The sequence below is a fragment of the Stenella coeruleoalba genome, assembly GCF_951394435.1.
Source record: "Stenella coeruleoalba genome assembly, chromosome: 5".
Taxonomy (NCBI): Eukaryota; Metazoa; Chordata; class Mammalia; order Artiodactyla; family Delphinidae; genus Stenella; species Stenella coeruleoalba.
The window spans coordinates 139,469,475-139,491,713 of record NC_137150.1 but is presented as its reverse complement, the minus strand read 5'-3'; the positions used below and the strand labels follow the sequence as shown (position 1 = coordinate 139,491,713).

Here is a 22,239-nt window from a genome sequence, read left to right as displayed (position 1 = left end):
AAGTATTGAGGTGATGCAAATTCCACAAGAATTCACTCTTTCATTTCTGAGAGCATTTTCTACACCACACATGTGTTCAGTCCTGTCCGCCAGGCCAAGCCCCTGGGCTTTGGACAGACCAGCAGGGATGGCAGGCGGCCTCCCAACAGTGGCCAGGCGTGGGCAGCAGCTTGGATGCCCAGCCAGGGAGTCCTCAGCACCACGCCAGTCCTTCTGCTGTGGATAACGCTCATTCATGTACACAGTAAGTCTCAGAAACAGCCTTTAAAATTGCCTTCAACCAAAGTCTCAGAATCTGAAAATCTGCAGACTTAAGGTCCTATATGTGTTTTCCTTTTAATTTTCTCAAGGAGGTTGCAAAACCCATGAAGAGTTGCTTTGCAATGAAAAATACTTATGTTTTATTCAAGAGTTTATCCCTTTTCAAAGGCCTTATTTCACTTATATTTGCCCGGGAGGCAGCCTGAGGCAAAATGAAATAAAAGCACCATGGTAAGATCCACAAGGCTGTGACACCGCAGCAGGTGCCTTAACGGAGCTTGGTATTGCTTTTATACAGTGATGTGCATTAACGCTTATCCGGGGCAGTCGTGGTGTGGTGAGGGCTAGATGCACCCTGAACTTGTTACTGCTGACAACATGGAAAGGGACTCTGCTGTTTAAGGCTCTGAGGCTGATACTGACAGCAATACCCCATCAGCCCAAAGAGGCTCCCTGCCCCAGGCTGTGAATAATTTTACTCTCTTTTTTTATACTTAGAATTATTTCATTACTTAGAATGATTCAAGTTCATTTTTCTGATGAAGATTTATCAATCTTTTAAATGGATATTATGTTTTTGAAGGAAAGACAAAGCTGCGGTTAGGAGGAAGAGGCATTGCAAAACCAGCAGCCTGCACTCTAACCCAATCTTCATCAGTCTCATGAACACCAGTAACCCAGCCAGAACAGTGACCGAGGTGTGCCAAACCAGGCTGTCAAGAAGTGCATAGCACTGCAGAGTATCCAGGAAAACTGAAAACACAAAACATCTTACCCCAATAATTACGTATCTAGGTAGACACGTTAGTGAGACTCTCACACGTGTGCTGAGGAAAACTTGTCAAAGTTTGGGAAAACTTTTTTGGTAATAGTGGACTATTGACGTCAATCTTAAAGTCCATCAGTAATGGAATGAATGGATTCATTCCTTCATTTGACAGGTATTTAATGAATAACTGCTATGTACGTGTCTTGCACTGTTCTGGGTGCTAGGGATAGAGCAATGAAAAAAAAAAAACGAGAAAAACTCATACCTTGATGAAGCAGCATTGCAGTGGTTAGCCTGAGATATATTTACACAATATGACACTATATTTCCATTAGAAAGAATGGACTAGATTTCTCTATAGCAACATGGAGAGAGCTTAAGAACACATATGTTAGGTGGGAAAAGCAAGTTGTTCCATAATAAATAGTAAGCCATTTATGTAAATTTGAAAAAACAAAGGCAACACAGAACCATATGGATGCATATATGTGTGTGTGGTAGAATAAAAACTGTAAACTGGGAATATATACACTTAATTCCTGGTAACAGTGGCTTGTTAGGAGAAAAAGGAGAGGGGACAAAGCAAAGAGAGGAATTTACCTTTCTCTGTAGAGTTCTTTCATTAAAATAAAAAATAACAGTGTTAACAACGATCAATTCTGTGTGTTGGTTACACAGATTAGTATTTTATGTCTGTGTAAGTGGTTTATGCTTTTTCAATTAAATGAAATATGGAAGGAGGAGGAGGGACAGAGGAAGGAGAAGAGGACCAGTGAGGACGCGATGGAAGAAAATAAATCATGATGAGGCCAGAACTTCCTCTAAAGGACTGGTTCCTGAGGAACCCGAGAGATCCCTGGTTGCAAGGCTGAGTGGATCCCCCCAGGATCTCCCTGCCTTGGGCTCCTGCTGCCGGGACGGCTTCCCCCGTCAGTCCTCTGTCTTGCTGTCCAGTTTGGGCGCCGTCTTTCACATCTTCCTGTTCTGTACTCAGCAGCATCCCCGACTCAGCCACCACTGCTTGACCTCTGCTGCTCTGGGGTTCACCTGTTGCCTCACAATCTGAAACTCATCTGTACTATCCTGGCAGCAACCCCTGACCTCCTGGGACCCCTGTTTTACCTTCAGGATTTCAGGGTGTCACACACACAGCACCTCCACTGAGGACCTCTCCTCTGCTCCCCAGCTGCCCCGTGGCTCGCAGCCTGGCCTTCTGTGAGTCCAGATCTCTCTGTACCAACATCAAGAGATGGTGCAGCCGATGACTTGCCAGCTTCTTGTCCCCTGGTCATGCTGAGCATCTTCATCGTTCCTTCCATTATAACCACCCATGGCTACCCCTTTCTTCAAGGAACAAGGTGTGACTCACCTCTTCTTGGAAGCATCACAAATACAGTGTCTCAAATGGTGGTCATTCATGAACCACCTTTGGGATTTCTGCCATCACTGAATACCACCCACACTATTATCTATTTTGGTCCTTCACATGGCTCATGTTTTCTTAAAGCAATGTAATTATAAATTCTGGCCAGACGCAAGTGCCTTCCAAAGGCTCTAAGCCAGTGGCTTACTTTTCCTGTGTTATAAAGAAAAGAAAAAGAAGATCGACGAGTGTTGGAGAGATGTCAAGATAAATTATTGCCACAAAAAAGTGCTTAGAATCTTAGTGGAGGAGAGCTGGATGCTCGTAGCCGGTGGGCAGATAAATGGGACCCTCTGAGTCTTTCCCTTTGAAGGAATCAGAGGAATTGAGGAGACGTGTGCAGGGAACAAATTCTCTGGATGTGCTGTCATGGCATTTCTCTGGCGAATGTCATCAGCCTGCTTACCAATAGCAATTCCTGCCCCACCCTAATCGATTATAGAGATATTATTTTTCAGTCTTTGTTGACCTCAACACTTATGTATATCCAGCTGACACTATCTGTCCTGCTTTGTGTGGTTTGTACTTTTATTTTATGGTGTTTTCTTCCCCTGTAGCTAGAAATTAGCGTTTAGTGATGGAGTTACCTTCAACCCCATTACCAGCTCTGCATATCATGGGCAATTGCTATATGACTGTATTGATAACGTTTTGTCGCGAAAGATACTGCTAGACAATGGATTTCATGATCAGCGAGATCTGGGGAAGACTTTTAGGAAATGGAGATGCTCTTACAGCAGAAAGCTCTGGGAAAAGGAAGCTGGCGTGAGAATTTCTACCCTATCTCATTGGGTCAGGCCATTTAAAACCAAGAGGTTCTGAGATTGGGGTGACAACAGGGGCTGGATAGAATAACATGACTTCTACCATGGGGTGGTTTTCTAAGTACATGCTTGCATACAGATTTGTGCTAATGACTCAGTAAACTCATCATAATCCCGTTAGACATCTTCATGTATCATCAGAAAACAGACACAATCCCAGACCTTCACATGATGTGGCTTGAAAAAGAAATCAGCTGCTTTGTCTGCCACTGTAGCTATAAATGCAGCCATGCCTGTGACCTCAGAGACTTGTCAGTCTGCGTGCTTGAAGGGAAGCCTTTAAGAACCTCAAGTATATAAGGACTGTTAGACTTGCTCGGACATGGGAAGCCTGGTCAAAAAATAGACAGATCTTCAGTGTGCTGAGCAGTGCTCTTCAAACATGTTTTACTCTGACTCGCCGTAAGAAATACAGAGTAAAAAAAATACATTTTATATCGAGATCCAGTATGCACGTACATATACATAAACAAGTACGTGCACATCTACGTATACAAACACACACACAATCCTGTATGGGCACATAGGAGCTAAAACAAAGCCTTCATAAAATACTGACCCCTACTATTTGCGATGCACACTGAATCGTTCTATCTCCTCTATTTTATTTTTTTTAAATAAAGTTACAGTCCATGAAATTGATTTCGCAATCCATTCATAGGTCGCTACCCACCATGTGAAAAACCATTACCCCACAATATTTAAGTGGCCTCCAAGTAGTGTCTATTTTTATCCTTAAGACTTCCTGTGTTTCTACTTTCTTTCCTATAACCGTATGTCGTCTGTTTCAGGCAGACTAACTTTATGATTAGTAGTCACTGTGTTTCACCAAGAAGCCCAGGGTCTTCAATTCCATTTGGGTCCCTAACATGATAAACAGAAAAAGCGCACTCATTTGGGATTGATGTGTCGTGCTTTGCTCTTCCTTCTTTGTCTTTTTTCTGTTTGAACATGTTGCTTTTTCATCAGCACACAGCCTGGACTAGAATAGATGGTCAACATGAAATACACAGTCCCTTCCAGCCTCAAAATCAGAAAGCTCTTGGGACAGGAAACAGCATTGATGCACCGCTTCTAAATATTAGTTAACCTGATACAACAAGCAGGTGGAATGATGTCCTTTTCCTTATCTTCCCTACATCTATAAGGGGCCACTTTTAATCCTAGAAGTCCAAACTGTGTCACCAGGGACACCAGTGCCACACCCAAGGCTTCTCCTTCCCAGCCAAGACTCTCTTCTCCAGCTATTCAACTCCTCCCCAAAACACGGGAGTCACCTTTGACCCCGGCCCGTTTCTTCCTCCTGCAGCATCCAGGCCAGTTCTATGTCCTGTCAGCTCTATTTTCAAAATGCATCTTATTTCAGTTCCCTGAACATACCATAGTTTTTCCCACCTCAGGACTTCTGCACATTCTCTTTTTCGGTCCTCAGCCCCCCTCTTGCCATCTACTGTGCCTCATTTGAAACGCACCCTGCACAGACCTCTCAGACCCACTGTCTAAACAGCAATTCTCTATCTAGATTCAACCTTTTTGTCTTAATTCTCTCAAGAGCGCTTTTCACATTATGTAATTGTTTTTGTCTATTTACTCATTTTGTCTGTCTCCCCAACTGAAATACTTGCTCCTAGAGGTCAGGGGCCAAAACTGTTTTGTTCATCTTATAAATGAATAAATACAACTCAAGTTTTTATAAGATCTTTGGCTCTTAAAAAAAAATCCTTACATAATTCCTTCAAAAAAAATCTATTCTTTCCCATGATTTATTCTTTTAAAGAAATAGGAATCTAATTAGAGGAAAGATTGATGACAGACTCGAATATCTGCTCAAGAGCACTGATCTGATCATTAACAGCCTAAATGGGGTAATTAGGTATACAGTCGGATTGCAGCATGTAGGCTTAAATTAGAAGTGTGTAATTGAGCCTCATTTCACTGCAGGAGAATCTCACTGAGAGAATTTTATTTACATAAGAAAAATGTCTTAGTGAGATTACTTTGGGAGAACTTAGACATATATCTGTCAGATCACTCCTTACTTACCAAGTCCAGCCCAGGGATGCTGGCTTACTCCTCACATCCCGTGTGTGGAGGGAACATCAATCTTTCCAGCCACGTGGGCTTCCAGGAGGCTCAAGGTCCAAGTTGGGGCTTCCTGATTTTCTTTTTTTTTTTTTAACTTTTCATTTTATATTGGAGTATAGTTGACTAACAATGTTGTGTTAGTTTCAGGTGTACAGCAAAGTGATTCAGTTATACATATACATGTATCTATTCTCTTTCAAATTCTTTTTTCCAATTAAGTTGTTAAAGAATATGGAGCAGAGTTCCCTGTGCTATATAGTAGGTCCTTGTTGGTTATCTGTTTTAAATACAGAAGTGGGTACATGTCAATCCCAAACTCTCTGACTATCCCTCCCCCTAACCCTTCTCCCCTGGTAACCATAAATTCGTTCTGTAAGTCTGTGAGTCTGTTTCTGTTTTGTAACTAAGTTCATTTGTATCATTTTTTTAGATCCTGCATGTGAGTGATATCATGCAATATTCCTCTTTCTCTTGATACTTGATACTTTCATATCTTGATGTGTTGACACTTACATAAACATAGCAGACCCTAACAGTATGATGCCTTAGTGTACAGAGCCTGTTTTGGGGAAAAATTCAAAGTATGCATGTCATCAGGCATTTAATTCAGCATTTGCAGGGTGAGGGGAAACAGCAGGTAAGTTAGGCAAACCCGGGGATCGCCTTGTCTTCGAAGATGTTGCCGTCACTTGGGGGAGGTTAACACATACATGACCAATTAGACTGAATGCAATTAGGTGTGAAGTCGTGTGTCGCACAGTAGTTCAGGAAGGTCAGGAGATCCTCTATATAGTGGAGTAGACTTTGGGGTTGGGTGTCTGGAGTGGTAGGGTTACAAAGACCAGGAAAAGTATGGAAAGCCTCCCCTTCTGCCTTTAAACATGCGCATATGTGATCAGGCTGAAAACCAAACAAAACAGAAGATCATCTTTTGACACATTTACTCTCAACATAAATACTATCCTAGGTTTCTCTCCTTCCACTCTGTCGCGATGCTCACCTGAGTTTGGTCTACACCTGCTGCATCCTGTCTCTGAGCTCACCACCAACTGATACCTTCTTCAAAATAAATTTCAACTGCACAAGTAGGACACTAAGAGAGTCTTCTTTTAAGATGTTCAAAGACTTGATACTATGAAATAAAACATGTAAGTCCCCCCTTCCCTTCTCCTAATCCAGTCATGACCTCAGAAGTGAAGCAACTACAGTTAACATTTTGGTGGATATCTTTTCACTTACATACACAAATTTACTACCCCCAACACAAACACACATTCATTGTCTTTTGTACATAACATTATATAATGTTCTGTAATTACTCTATGTTATGTCTTGGAGATCTTTCCATGGATTATACATAGATTTACTGTCTTTTAAATGGATGCGTAATATGGATGTACCCTCGTGCGTTAATCTATTTGCCCTTGATTGGCATTTAGGTTTGTTTTCCATTTTTCATTTTTTAAACAATGCTGCAGTGTACATGTTGGGTGTACACTGATGTGTGCCCATGTATGAGTGTCCCCTAGGATAGAGTCTTTGAAGAGGACAAGCTGGATCAGAATATATGCAATTCTTACATTTTAAGTGTGCTAGCAGATTGCCCACCAGAAAGCAAAAGCCCTCACCAATTTGCACTCCTACCAGTGGGTGTTCATTTCCCCACACTCTTGTCAAGACTACATATTATCAAATATTTTAATTTTTTCTAATTTCCTGGGTGAAACATAGCACCTTGTTTTAATCTGCACTGATTTGGTAAGGTTCTATGTAAATTCTGATCCTGAATCAGTTAAAATATAATTTCATTTGTGGAAAAATTGATGTTTTTACAATTTCACGTTGTCTAATCCTGGAATTTGATACACCTCCCCGAATTTACCCAGGTGTCCCCTTATCCTCTTTGGTGATGACTTGTAGTGCTCTTTAAGTTCATTTTCTAGAGTACTAGCTGTTCGTAGCTAGAGATTTAATATTTTTGCTGATCTAGCAAGGTAGATATTTTACCATTATGTTCTATTGAAGATTTACAGCTATTCTAAAGTGTTTTTCTCTAGCGGGAACTTACATAGACATTCTTATTTAATATCACAATATTTCCAAGAGGGTAATATTGCCCCATTGTACAGATAAGGAAACTGAGGCTCTGTTAGGCTACATTTGTATTCTCAGTTATCCTGATAGGAAGACACAGAACTGAGATGTTTGCATTATCCTTTCTGGAAGTGCTCTCCTACCCCTGCCCACTACTCCATGCCCTCCTGGGTCTCCGTCCTCCTCTCTTGCTGTCTTTTGCTGACCTTCTTCCCTTACTTCCCTCCCCTGGGGCTCCTGGGCATCAGTTCCCATAAAGGGCTCCTCGACATGCCTAACTTGGTTCCCAGAGCTCTGTCTCCAACTCCATTGTATCATCCATGCCAAGTCACCCAGCATGTCCAGGACTGAACTCCTATCTTCCCTGAGAAAGAGACAGCCTCACCCAACTTCTCTACTCCGTCCCTGCTACCGTCAGTCCTCAGACTCAGCACTTGCTGTGATCCTCTCCCCAACCAAGTTCTGTTGATCCTTTGTTTAAATACATTTCTGTGCAAGTCACTTCTGTTCCCCTACAGCTGTTCCTGCACTCAGCCCAGGCCTTCCTGCTTATGCTCCGGCTGTGACCAGGTCAGGGAGTGCAGTGGGTGGGGGTGTGACCTCCCAGCCCCATCATCTGGGTGTTGTGCTTGCTGGGATGCTTCTAGTTCTGTGAGCACAGGCAGTCACTTCACCTTGGTCCTCACTTTTCTCATCTGTAAAAATGGGACTAATAACAGTACCTGCCTTCCTGGGTCATTGCAAGAACTAAATGGATCAAAACATATAACATTTAGTGCAATGGTGGCTCACTGAACACAGAAGACCTACTGGCTCTGATTAGGGTTAGGATTCATAGCCAGATGTCTCTGTGTCCACATTTCCCCTTTCTTTAAGGACAACCATTCCACAGGGTTAGGGCCCACCCTACTCCAGGATGACTCCTTCTTAACTAATGACATCTGCAGTGACCCTGTTTCCAAATAAGGTCACATTCTGACGTCCTGAGGGTTAGGACTCAACTGGGGAATTTTGGAGGGAACACAATTCAACCCATAACAACTGGTTAGATGTCTTACCTTAAGGGCCTGCTCCTTTCTCTTTCGTATATGAGGCTTTCAATGTAATTTTGTTAAACCATAATTTTTTGTCAGGCCACTCAATTGCTCGAGAAATATCTGTAGTTCCTTCATGCCTGCATCTAGTTATGGCCTGGCACCCACCCATCACATCACAGAAGAGACGCAACTCAGAACCACTGGAATGAGTTGAATTCCATTCCAATCTACGTCTGAATTAAGATGTATAGCTAACTTTAAAGTTATCATAGATTATATATGTACATATATATGTATTATATATTTTTTTTCTTCTATTTCTACTTGTTTTAATGCTAATTTAACTTTCAAAATAAAGAAATATAAGCTATTCATGCAGAGGCTCATCTCATTTCTAGCACCATATACTTAGAACTTGGATTTTATACTTGTGTTTCTCTCAGAAACTGATATGAAGACTGCTCCAGAGAAAGCTCTATTTCGTTACACAGCATAGATGTCAATTGCAGGTGGCAGGCACGGCTGATAGAAGTTTCATTGTGTTGTGCTACCATTCAGCATCTTATTAGAAGAACCATCTGTTCTTTTAATTACTATTAACTCAGTTGGGATTGCAATAGCAAAAAAAACCCTAAGATATATTTCTGACTAAATGAAAAATCAAACATGCTTTTAAAATCTTCCTGAAAATAATATTGTCTCTATTGAAGATCTAACAGCCTGGCTGTACAGGAAAAAGCCAGAGAGCATTATGAAAGAATAATTAACATCCAAATCTGCAAATATGCTCATTTTCATGTAAGAATACATTACAGTCATTCCTAGGGGGGGAAATTCTCTTTCTATGTATTATACATAAGGAAGTTTCATGTTGAAATCTAAAAAGAGGAATTTTAGCTTTCTTTCTTTTTACCCAGACTTAAGAAGAGACATTTTGTATATAAATAATGATGGATGGGTTTCATCCACCCATCTCTGGAACAAATATTTTCAGGAAGCACAGCCAAGCACTGCTCTGTGTTATGGAGATGACAGAGTGGGTCTGGACAATTCAAGTTTCTGCTGTTCTGGTTGGAGAATAGAAATGTTAAAGCAATCTCCAACACACCTGAGATGACTCCACATAGACGTAATACAGTCAAGTGCTCTGAGCATGACCGTGGATGTGGTTCATGTTGACATTGCTGGAAAGTGGCTTTAGAAACTGAGGCCAGAATGAAGGGAAGGAGCCAGCCAGGTAGAGGTCTGGGCTCAGGGCCCTTCAGGTGGAGCAATTAGGAGAAGAGCAGTGTGGCCGGGGCAGAGGGGAAGAGGGAGAGAGTGCATGAATGATAGGGCCAGACCTAGACCTAAACCGTTGAGCTACCATGAATAGCTGGGTCTAGCGGGACTGCATCAAGACACGGGACGGTCTGCATGGAGGTTGGGTGGCAAATGGGCTGAAGGAGCAGGAGTGGAGACAGTTTGTTGAAAGACTGGGATCCTTAGACCTTGGTGGTGCGCGGAGAGGGAAGTGGATCGTTCAGGATGTATTTTAGAAATAGGAACAGAAGGTCATTCTGGTGGATGATATATGAGGGGTGAAGAATGATTAATTTGGGAAACTTCAGAATATGTATCTTATGTTCAGATACTGGCAAACATGCCAGGGGATGTTATTATTCAAATAATATCATTATGATGATAGAGGAGGTCTCTGAGTTTCCATCTACTCCAGATCTATCTATCTATCTACATACCTATCATCTATCATCTTTCTATCTATCTACTCTTTATCTATCTATCTATCTACCTATCATCTATCTATCTACCTACCTATCATCTTTCTATCTATCTACTCTTTATCTATCTATCTACCTATCATCTATCTATCTACCTACCTATCATCTATCTATCTATCTACTCTTTATCTATCTATCTACCTATCATCTATCTATCTACTCTTTATCTATCTACCTATCATCTATCTACCTATCTATCTACCTACCTATCATCTATCATTTTTCTGTCTATCTACTCTTTAACTATCTATCTATCTATCTATCTATCTATCTATCTATCTATCTATCTAGTTTCTATCTAATCCCTTTCTACTGCAGAAAGGATTTCTGAAGACAGTGTCTGCATAGCCTCCTCCCCCAAGAGCCCCACAGAAAGGGCGTGTAAAGGCCCTCTCTGGGCCTAATTTATATCTTTCTACCCCATGTTAGTGCTCTGTTGTGTGACATTGGCCCAGAGAGGGTAGGGAAATATTTTGCCTGCAGTGACACAGCTCCAAGTGGCAGAATTCTAATGTCAAACTCACCATTGTCATTTCCACTTCGGTGCTTTTTCTAACACATGAGGGTTGCTTCACATCAGGAAGCACATCCATGAAGAGTTAGAAGTGAGCCCCACTATGTAAGTGAACATGGGCTCAGGCAGGCCCGATGGCCTTGGGCAGTACTAGGTACACCTGTTGACCGGCTTTTCTTAGCAGGTCAGCTGAGTAACACACATGACATTTACTTCCAAAACTACCATTTTAATGCATGGCTATCTGTTAGAGGGCCTCTATGCATTAACCTCATCTCCAACAGTAGAGCAAAGAGGATGTGACTCATCCTCTCTTTTTCATAGATGAACAATCCAAAGGTTAAAGAGGTTGAATGTCTCATCGGGGGTCACACGTAGTGGCATTGACGGGTTTGGAATTCATATCCATTGGATTCCCAAACTCAGATTTTTTTTTCTTCCACAATGAGGAATCTCTCCAGGTGGGTGAGCTTGTTACACCTGGTACCAGGGAAAGAGCTTTTAACTCGATACTTTACAAGAACAGGAAAAAAATAGCAGAGTAGATTGAGCAAGCAGGTTAATAAAGGGAACATATACAGCTAATTATTTGTATCAGAGTAATACACAAGGATGAGTACAGGTTTGGTGATAAATATCAACTTTTCCTCCCTCAGTAGTGGTGTTTCCCTTCATCCAGATGAAGATAAGCCTCTTCCCAGATTATAATCCAGCCTTTTCCCTCCCATCCTCTTTTCCTACCTGATGCCATGTCTCTAACCCTGAGACTCAAAGCTGTTTAGATTGTAAGCTCCCTGAAGACGGAGGCTGTGTCTCATTCCTTTTCGGGTTCTCGGAGCCCAGGACAGTGAACTGATGCACCTCTCAGCTCTGGTGTCCTGTTCACCCAGAACACATGGTACCTCCTAGAATCAGCTCCCACACGCTCCCTTCAGGAGGACATGCATGTCTGCTGTCTGCAGTTGACTACTCATAGTTTGGCAAAATGGATTTCTAGAACTGTTGCTATTTCTTTGCCTCTGACGCTGGTCAGAAACCCAAAAGGCATTGTGCCTGAGCCCCAGGACCTGCCATGCTCTGTGTGTTCACTGCTCAGCACCATGACAGGAGGAATGTGGCTGTAGGACTTCTACCCTGAGTGTTCTACAACATTCCGAATCATGCAGATGCCCCATTTTCTTTGGTAGTTTTATGTTTCTAGATAGAAATATCCCACGAGTCCCTGTGTTGAGCTTAGCCAGGCTGGCTGAACTGGTACCAAGCTGTGGGTTTACTTCAGTGGCATTAACATACCAGCTCATGTCGATGAACATTGGAGAACGACGCCAGCAGTCACTTGATACCCATTTACTCTTAGTTTATGCAAACTTCTAACAGCTTTGGTATGTCTAGTTTCTACCTCTCAGCATACCGAAGGCATTACATTGGGTGTGTGTTCACAGGGATACTGACAGCAGAGAGAAGTAACAGCTAATAGCCTGGTAGTAACGGGGGGAACAGATAAACTATTAAAGGCAGAAGCAGGAGCTTGAATTCCTGGACCATTTAGTGCATGTTGAGAAGCCAAGGTAGCTTCCAAGACATCCCTCTAATAACTGAGCAGCATGGCTCAATAATCAACGCCCACAATGATGACCCTGAATCCAGAAATCACTCACTCTTGTTAACTGACTGATTTGCAATGTGTTTAACATGACAAAATGTATCTACTGTATTTTAGTAATGTTTCCACCTAAAGTGCTGATAGTTTTCCAAGGGAAAGAAAGTTACCTATAGAATTTTGACTTTGCACAGTTGTATATTACCAGACACTTCTGAGTAGTAAAGGGTGTATGTGTATATGTCTGTGGGTGTGCGTGTGCATATGTGTGTGTGTGAGAGAGAAAGAGACAGTTTGGGTGTGTGTGCAGTTTATTGCTGTTAATATTTTGTATTTTAATATTTGCCTATTTTAACAGAAGCACATTCTTCAATTTCATTTAAGGCTGTGAACCAATTTATTCCATATGATACAAAACCCTCTGGTGAAGTAAGACAGGAAGCGGGGTGCAGTGGCAAGCAAGGGGGTGGATGAGAAGCTTCCTTGTCCCTGTGAAGCCTGGCGTTCTAGCAGCTGTGCTGTCCCCTCCTTGTCCTGAGGGTTCCACGTGTCTCGGGAGTTCAGATTGAACCTTGGGTCTTCGCAGCCCTGTCCTAATCAAAGGCTTCTATTCTTCATCCTTATTTTAAATTTTAAAATACCGATCAGTTTGGGGATGTGTTTTAACGAGAAATAAAGGGTTAGACAGAGATGGTTCGAATTAGCCCAGGAATTCAGTCACCTCCTTCTCTCTTTCCTGTGAATATTTCAGAAAATGTTTCAGACAGGGTTCCTGTTTTTCTGAAACAACATGTCTTAAGAGAGTTTTATTTAGCATGCTAAGTGGGTAAAAAGAAGTCAGATATTCCAGGAGCAAAGTGAGTGATCAAATTAAATGTGCCTGGAGACCAGAGCCCTCTCAGGAATCAGTGGAGTAATGAGTGCAGGCTGCTGCTGCAACCCTGAGCATCTCTCAGAGCTCTGAGCAGCCGTGCACACGATGCTTTTCCTTACATTGAGCCACTGCCGATGGCCTGTCAATTCCAATGAAAAGACTCTGTGTTAGAGAGGTGACAGGATGTTAATGCAGTATCTTTTCCGTCCCTCTTTTCTGTCTATCACTCTGTACTTTAAAGGAACTGGTTATGAAAGCATTATGTAAGTATGCAAAATATACTGAAAGAAAAAAGTGTTTCAATTATACACATTATATACTGGTAAGAAATGCTTGGCATGTGATGAAATATGACAAGTGGTATTTTTAGTTGCTTTTTTTAGGGGGAAGATAATGCAAAAATATCTAGAATATACACCATTTGCTTTTTCAGCTATTCTAATATTTAGCATATTTATAGCATGTTTTAAAATAAGTAACTAATGCAGTTGTTTAAAAAGTAAATTTATTACTTAAAGATATTTTATCCTCCTTTAGTAGTTAGTTGGTGTTCTTTTGGAAAGCTTATGCTAGATCAGTAGTTGTTTTATGATTTTTTTCTTGTTCATGTCCATGGAATTGCTTTCATATTGCATAAGAAGTAATAAACCATTTTTATGTTTTTTAAGATTTTTTAAAATTATTTTTATTTATTTAAAAATAAAATGTGTTGGGTCTCGTTGCTGTGTGCAGGCTTTCTCTAGTTGTGGCAAGCAGGGGCTACTCTTCCTTGCGATGCACGGGCTTCTCACTGTGGTGGCTTCTCTTGTCGTGGAGCACGGACTCCAGGCGCGTGGGCTTCAGTAGTTGCAGCATGCAGGCTCAGTAGTTGTAGCTCATGGGCTTAGTTGCTCTGCGGCATGTGGGATCTTCCTGGACCAGGGCTCGAACCCCTGTCCCCTGCATTGGCAGGTGGATTCTTAACTACTGTGCCACCAAGGAAGCCCATAATTAAAAAAAAAAATTTAACGTCTTTACTGGAGTATAGTTGCTTTACAATGTTGTGTTAGTTTCTGCTGTATAACAAAGTGAATCAACTGTATGTATACATATATCCCCATGGCCCCTCCCTCTTGCGTCTCCCTCCCACCCTCCATATCCCACCCCTATGAATAAAATATAAGAAATAACCAAGAAATAACCAAGTGTTGGCTCAACTTGAATATTTGAGACCTAAAATTAATGAAGTCAAGACTCCTGGCAAATTCTGATTAAAATAAACCCAAGGCAGTTTCAAATGAACCTAAGGAAAACAGTTTAAAAGAAGGTGAATTTTTGGCATTTTAGTCCTTCCCCAAGGAGACAAAAACACATTATCTTTTAAGTAGAATTGCATCAGACACAGAAATATTCCATAGGAAAGACTCTAACAGTGGTAGAAAGCATCTTGAGTCACTACCATGTAGGTGCAACAACTCACCTTGAGATTTACTCCTTAGCTTTTATTTGGTGTATCATCAAATTATAATTGAACAGTGAAGAATTGTCTTTAGATATTTACATTTTCAAAGGAAAAATCATCTTTATTCTTCTTCAAGCAGCACTGATGCTTGATCTCTTAATGTTAGCCATTTCTGTACAACTAGAGTTGTAGAGGTGAAAATCACAGGTCATGGAGAACACATTTTGTCCTGTGCTGATATGAAGGAGGCACAGCTGGGTATGGCTTTTTTCTCCCTGAGGTGAAGATGTTATTGTCAATAATTTGAGTAGTAATTAGGAAATAGCAGTGTTCTCTGAAACACTGAATATAGGAGGAACTGACCTTTGTCTTAGAATATAGAGGTAAGTGTTGGTTATTATTGAGGAAATAAGACAGTCTTTCCTGGGAAGATTGTGGAATGTATTATTGCTCTATAGTCTAGCATTTTTGTGTGTTTATTGAAATATTTCAAACTGAGGCAAAAGTTTATATTTACATGAGGTAGAAATTTACAAAAGAAAGTTAATACTCCTTTAATTTGTCACATTCTAGAGAAAAGTGATGATCAAGGAAAATATGCTAAATTAGCTACATACTAGTTATATGCCTACTTTGTTGCTGTTAAATAAATACATGACCTAAAACATTAATTCATGAGGGTAGGCTTTACAAGTATATACTTATTGGGTAGCATACTTACTAAAACCTCTTAATTTAGGATAGTTGAAGAATTAATATATATCTCAGGCCCTTAAAGTAACACACACATACAAACACACACCTTTTATTTTCCTTCACATGAGTTTCCTTCAAGTGAAGAAAAACTATTCAATGACTTTGTTTATATGACTTCGTTGCTTCTGTTCTGTTTTAATGGGGTAATCGTTTTCTTTGATTTCAGGATCTAGATTTCTCATCACATCCACGGGAGCCTTGTATATTAAAGATGTACAGAATGAAGATGGATTGTATAACTACCGCTGTATCACACGGCACAGATACACCGGGGAGACAAGGCAGAGTAACAGCGCTAGACTTTTTGTATCAGGTAAAAATTCATCAACACTGTATTTTGTATCTGTCTCTGTCTTCCTTTGTTAGTGCTCTGGGATGACTCAACCAAAATTGTGGAATTCATGAACGAAATGAAGCCTTCATTTTTTTTCCCCAAAATAGTTTAGCAATTTAAGGGTTTTTTTTAATATAAATTTGTTTATTTATTTATTAGTTTTGGGTCTGTTGGGTCTTCGTTTCTGTGCAAGGGCTTTCTCTAGTTGAGGCAAGCGGGGGCCACTCTTCATCGCGGTGCGCGGGCCTCTCACTATCACTGCCTCTCTTGTTGCGGAGCACAGGCTCCAGACGCGCAGGCTCAGTAGTGTGGCTCTCGGTCCCAGTTGCTCCACTGCATGTGGGATCCTCCCAGACCAGGGCTCGAACCCGTGTCCCCTGCATTGGCAGGCAGATTCTCAACCACTGCACCACGAGGGAAGCCCAGCAATTTAACGTTTTTTAAACCAATACCAATACAGTACAATGCAAATATGGATATTTCAAGTGAAATAATTTCACCTTTTATAAAGCTCCAAATTCCTTTGACCCAATATGATTTCTGTTTTGCTGACAATGCCTCCTTGCCCTGTTATTTGTATGTTATGTCATTGGCAATACCAACCAGCACCATGATGCCTCCTACCCTGCATAGATCTGGGGGAGCAGGGCGGGGTTCTATAGAACAGGGATCCCCAGCCCCTGTTAGGAACCGGGCCGCACAGCAGGAGGTGAGTGGTGGGCGAACGAGCGAAGCTTCATCTGTATTTACAGCCACTCCCCATTGCTTATGTTATCGCCTGAGCTCCGCCTCCTGTCTGCATTATGGTGAGTTGTATAATTATTTCATTATATATTATAATGGAATAATCATAGAAATAAAGTGCACCGTAAATGTAATGCACTTGAATCATCCCTAAACCATTCCCCCCACCCCTGCCGATCCGTGGAGAAATTGTCTTCCATGAAACCGGTCCCTGGTGCCAACTTGTTCCCTGTATCATGTCTAACAATAGTGGGGAAATTATCCACGTCTAAAGTTAAAGAAATAATCACATTCTCTTAACTCCTTCCAGGATTATTCTTGAGTGAAGAAAACCCCAGAGCAAGTTTATTCCACTGTGATAAATATGTCCGTTTTGTGCCTTTTTTAATGGGATTTATGCTTTGAGAAAATATTGACCTTTTGAAGAATCTTTATAGTTGGCTTGCTATTGGCCCGTCTGTAAAACAAATCAGCAATCCATTCACACGGGGACACATTAGCACTTCATGCAGCAGTTTAAAGCGTGAAATGACCATCTTGGTATTAAAAATCAAGTGCAAAATATCTGACCTTCGCCCTTATAGCTTTAGAGTGTAAAATCGATCCATGCAGTGAATATCTATTTTATTTGTCATGATGTTTTGTGCGGGAGACATGATGGGAAGTTTTTAAACATTGGGGTAATTAAAACAATGTCACCTGAACACCCACTTACTGCCCTTGATAATGTTCTATCTGGATTCCTCTTCCCCATTCACATCCTTAAAGTAGCCAAAGCCCACCTGTCTTTTCAGGTGTAGAACAAACGTAAGTCATAATTCATTGATTTTTCCTCTGAACTTGAAAATACTTTTTTTTTTACCTCTTCTTTTTCATGTCAATTGGTACTTTATCCCTTGTATTATAATTATGTCTTGTTGCCTCTTTTAAGGGCAAGAATAATCGTTACAGTAAAAATATGCTCACTTTTTTCAAAAATGTAGAGAAAATGAATTAGAAAATGAATGGCATCTGTCATCTATTCCATGGTAGCTTTAATGACAACGCAATCATCCACATGTTCAGAATATCTTAGGAAAGGTCTTGTTTGCATTGAAGAGGAACTTCTTTATGACAATATTGAGTTAAGAAAGGAGCAGTCTCTGGGGGTGGCATGGATCTGGGTATGAGATTGAGCTTAGCAAAAGAAGCAAATAAACATTTCTCCATCGAAAGAACGTGAATTAAGTGATGATAATCTGGGAGCCCATTTTTCTCTAAAGAGAAACCTAAAAAGAGAGAAAGCCTGAAAAGGTAACCTTGTTTATCTCTACTCTAAATCAGTAAGTACTGATTTTCAAATTTAACTCTCAGAGTGGGAAAGGCAAATTTGCTTTTCTTAATCCCAAGGTTATTTATTTTTAATTTTTTTTAAGCATATTTTGCTGATGTTTCAAAAATAGGCAGCAGGACTCATTAGCATTGGGTCACCATGGAAGTGATGAGCGTCCACGAGATCGCCTCATGAGCATTTGTGCAGATAAGTGAGGAACATCAGGGCAGAATCTAGTGAAGGAATACCATACACTCAGATGCCAGCAGAAGAGAGGGAATAAGACCAAACGTTCGGGGTTAAAGGTGGTATTTGCAAGAAGGGAGAAGTCAACAGAGTCACACATAATCAAAAGGCTCATAAGAGAGTCTGCTGCATGTGGTGAATTACGCTTATGACTTTTGGGTCACAGACATTTTAATAAAGTAGTTGAGGGAGGAGATTGTCAGTGCTAGAAGATGAGAACATAGACACTGAGTGCGGATTATTGTTCTAGAGTTCTAAGCTTTGAAGGCAAAGAGAAATTAATTTTATTTTAAATTAGATTTAAATTCATTTAAAAATATACACATGGGGTTTGGATCATGGCGGGGGCATGTCAGTAACAAGGTTTTTAACGACTCCAAACTTCTCCTGAAGCCGAAACAGATGCAATAGGATAACAAAAGAAAAAGCACGTGGATGACATCAACAAAATTAGGTGATGGGGATTCCCCAGAAACTCTTAATTGTGGGGGGCTATGGACAAACTACTGACAACAATAGGACCAGCGTAAGAAGAGCAGCAGTGTAACAAGAGGTGATGGATAGTGAAAAGGGAAGAGTTACTGGGATTACTATATAGTCACAGAACTGCAAAGTTGCCAGCAAATGCTCATCTCCAAAAAGCAGAGGACGGGAACTTCCCTGGTGGTGCAGTGGTTAAGAATCCGCCTGCCAATGCAGGGGACACAGGTTCGAGCCCTGGTCTAGGACGATCCCACATGCCGCGGAGCAACTAAGTCCATGCGTCACAACTACTGAGCCTGCGCTCTAGAGCCCATGAGCCACAACTACTGAGCCCACGTGCCACAACTACTGAAGCCCACACGCCTAGAGCCCATGCTCCTCAATAAGAGAAGCCACGGCAATGAGAAGCCCATGTACCACAATGAAGAGAAGCCCCCTCTCGCTGCAGCTAGAGAAAGCCTGTGCACAGCAACGAAGACCCAACACAGCCAAAAATAAATTTAAAAAAAATAAAAAATAGAAGAGGACCATCTCTTGAATGGAAACCTAAAATGTGTCCAAGAATATTCACAACAATTTGATAGACCTACACAACCTCTGAGTTGAAGCTGAATGCAAAAGGGCCATGATATCACATAGCTTGGTAGTAGCCTAACTCCTTGCAGATCTCAGAAATATTTAGCAAATACTACTTTCAGAAGAACAGAATCTCACCCTGAGGGAAACTGCTGGATTTAGGAATCAAACTGAGCCAGAGTGGAACACTAAACAGAGAGAGAAGGCTCAGTAGTATGGGAGGCCCTAGAAGAATTTCATCCTATAAGATACTATAACAGAGGGAAAATTAACCATGTTTATATTATTTTTATTTGGAACCAAGATTTTCAGTGTAACAGAAAAGATAAAAATAGAAAACCAAAGAATTAATAAAATTCATGAAATATCCAATAGAAAGTATCAGTACACACTTGATTTTTTTTAAATATGTGATTCCAAGTTCTTTCCCTTTTCAGTGGGCAGTGGGCAACGAAGAGCAACAAGCACCTCTACCACCTAGATCATAGTCTCCTTTAAATATTATTCCCCAATAACAGGACCATGTTTCTTTGAAAGAACAATGGATTATTGGTCTGGGACAGGAAACATATAAGATGAGCCTGGAACATAAATGGGGTCTTGTCACAATTGTATGTATGCATATATATATGTATGTGTATACACACACACACGTGTGTATATGTGTGTATATATAACACACATATGTACATATGTGTGCTTGCATAATCATTTACATATATACTTACATGTGCACACATACATAGACATTTAATAATAACAAAAGCAATAATAAGAAACTTATTAATCTACTTAGAGGTAACTAAGGCAGACACCAACTCTTGATTTTGATAATTAGTCATTAAAGATAACAACAAAATTTCTTCCTGTTTTTCTTGTAACTACTGCATTTCAAGATAACCAAATAACCCTAGTTCAGGGAGAAAAGTTCTTATTTACAGAATAATTACATCTATTGAATGTGAAAGAAAACAGAAATTTTAAAATTGCCATTTTCAACCCTTAATAAAATAACTTAATTCAGACAAACATTATCATCTGAATTTTCTGATCAATTTAGTCTCACTGAGTGTGGGAAAGCAACATGTTATATAGATGCAAAGGGAAAGAAAAACGGTTGAACTTGATCTAGACTATCCATTACAACTAAATTCCAGTTATAAGGAAAACGGCAATAGAGGAACAGGTTAAATGACACCATGAAGAAAGAAATTCAAAATGTGAGATTTCTTGTAAGATAACTCACCTGGTTTCTTCAATGAGTCAAAGACATGAAAGGAAATAGAAGGAGAGTCTTATCTGAATTAAAAGAGAATCAAGAGCCATAACAACTAAGATCACTGGTAAGGGGGTGTGGCCAAGATGGCAGAGTAGGAAGACCCTGAGCTACCTCTTGCTATGGGCACACCAAAATTAGAACTATTTGCAGAGAAACTGTTGATGAGAATGACCTGAAGACTAGTTTTCCACAATTAAAGAGATAAAGAAGGAACCACAGTGAGCAGGTAAGAAGGGCAGAGACATGATATAGTCAAGATCACACCTCTGGATAGGCAACCCACAAGGAAGGAGAATCACAATTGCAGAGGTTCTCCCCAAGGAGTGAAGAGTCTGAGCCCCACATCAGGCTTCCTAGCCTGGAGGTCCTGCATCAGGAAGATGAATCCCCAGACTGTCTGTCTTTGAAAGCCAGTGGGGCTTGTATACAGCAGAACAAGAGGGCTGAGGGAAATAGAACTCTCAAAGGGCTCATACAAAATCTCACACACTCTGATACCCAGTGCAGAGGCAGTAATTTGAAAAGAGCCTGGGTCAGACTCACTTTGCTGATCTTGGAGAGCCTCCTGCATAGGTACTAAGCAACTGGGACTCCCCCTGGGGAGATGCTGGTGGCAGCAATTTTGGAGAGCTCATTGTACCATGAGGACACTAGTTCTGGCAAGTGCCTGTTTAGAGTCCTCTCTCTCACCTAGTAGCATTGGAGGCTTACCCACCCATGGACCAGTTGGCAGCACACCTTGCACTCCCCGACCCAGGCTAGCAGCCTGCTGCATGGAGACCCAGCCCCACCCATTAGTGGGGCAGCAACCTCTGCATGAGGCAGGGCCTGCCAGCCAACCAGGCTGGGGTCCAGCCCTGCCTACCAGCACTCCCACAGTAGTGGGCTCAACTACAACAGAAGGGTGCATGCAGCCCACATAAGGGCACCCTTAGAGCATATACCTCTGGTGACCAGAGAAGAGTGTGCTGCTGGGACCCATAGGATGTTTCCTGTATAAGGCCACTTCTCCAAGATCAGGAAATGTAACTGACCTACCTAATACATAGAAATAAAAACAGAGAATTAGACAACATGAGGCAACTGAGGAATATATTGCACACAAAAGAACAAGATAAAATGCCAGAAGAAGAACTAAGTGCAGTGGAGATAACAATCTACCCAATAAAGAGTTCAAGGTAATGATCATAAAAATGCTCAATAAACTCAAGAAAAGAATGGATGAACACAGTGAGAAGTCTAACAAAGAGTTAGAACCAAGCAGAGCTGAAGAATACAATAACTGAAATAACAATACACTAGAAGGAATCAGTAGTAGATTAGATGATCAGCAAACTGGAAGACAGTAATGGAAATCGCTCAAGCTGAACTGAAAAAAGAAAAAAGAATTTAAAAAATGAGGACAGTCTGAGGCCTCCAAGACAACATCAAGCATACTAACATTCACATTACATGGGCTTCATAAAGAGGAGAGAGAGAGAATGGGGAAGGCAACTTCTTTGAAGAAATAATAGCTGACAACTTTCCTATCCAGGGAAAGTAAACAAATATCTAGGTCCAGGAAGCACAGAGAATCTCAAACAAGGTGAACCAAAGAGATCCATACCAAGACACATTGCAGTTAAAATGGCAAAAATTAAAGATAAAGAGAGAAACTTAAACATAGCAACAGAAAAGAAATTAATTAAGTACAAAGGAACTCCCAGATGACTGTCAGCTCACTTTTCAGAAGAAACTTTGCAGGCCAGAGAGGAGTGGCATTATATATTTAAAGTGATGAAAGGAAAAAAATCAAGAACACTCCAC

General features: G+C 40.9%; 1 protein-coding gene across 2 annotated transcripts in view; it reads left to right on the top strand.

Moving 5' to 3' along the window:
- DSCAM (DS cell adhesion molecule) overlaps positions 1 to 22,239 on the top strand; it is a gene marked incomplete at both ends in the record, with an annotated part of 750,319 nt that overhangs the window by 394,617 nt on the left and 333,463 nt on the right. For both annotated transcript variants that reach the window (XM_079923135.1, XM_079923136.1), the window contains one exon: positions 15,626 to 15,772. In XM_079923135.1, coding sequence (XP_079779261.1) covers positions 15,626 to 15,772 — 147 coding nt within the window. The remainder of the gene's footprint in view (positions 1 to 15,625; positions 15,773 to 22,239) is intronic.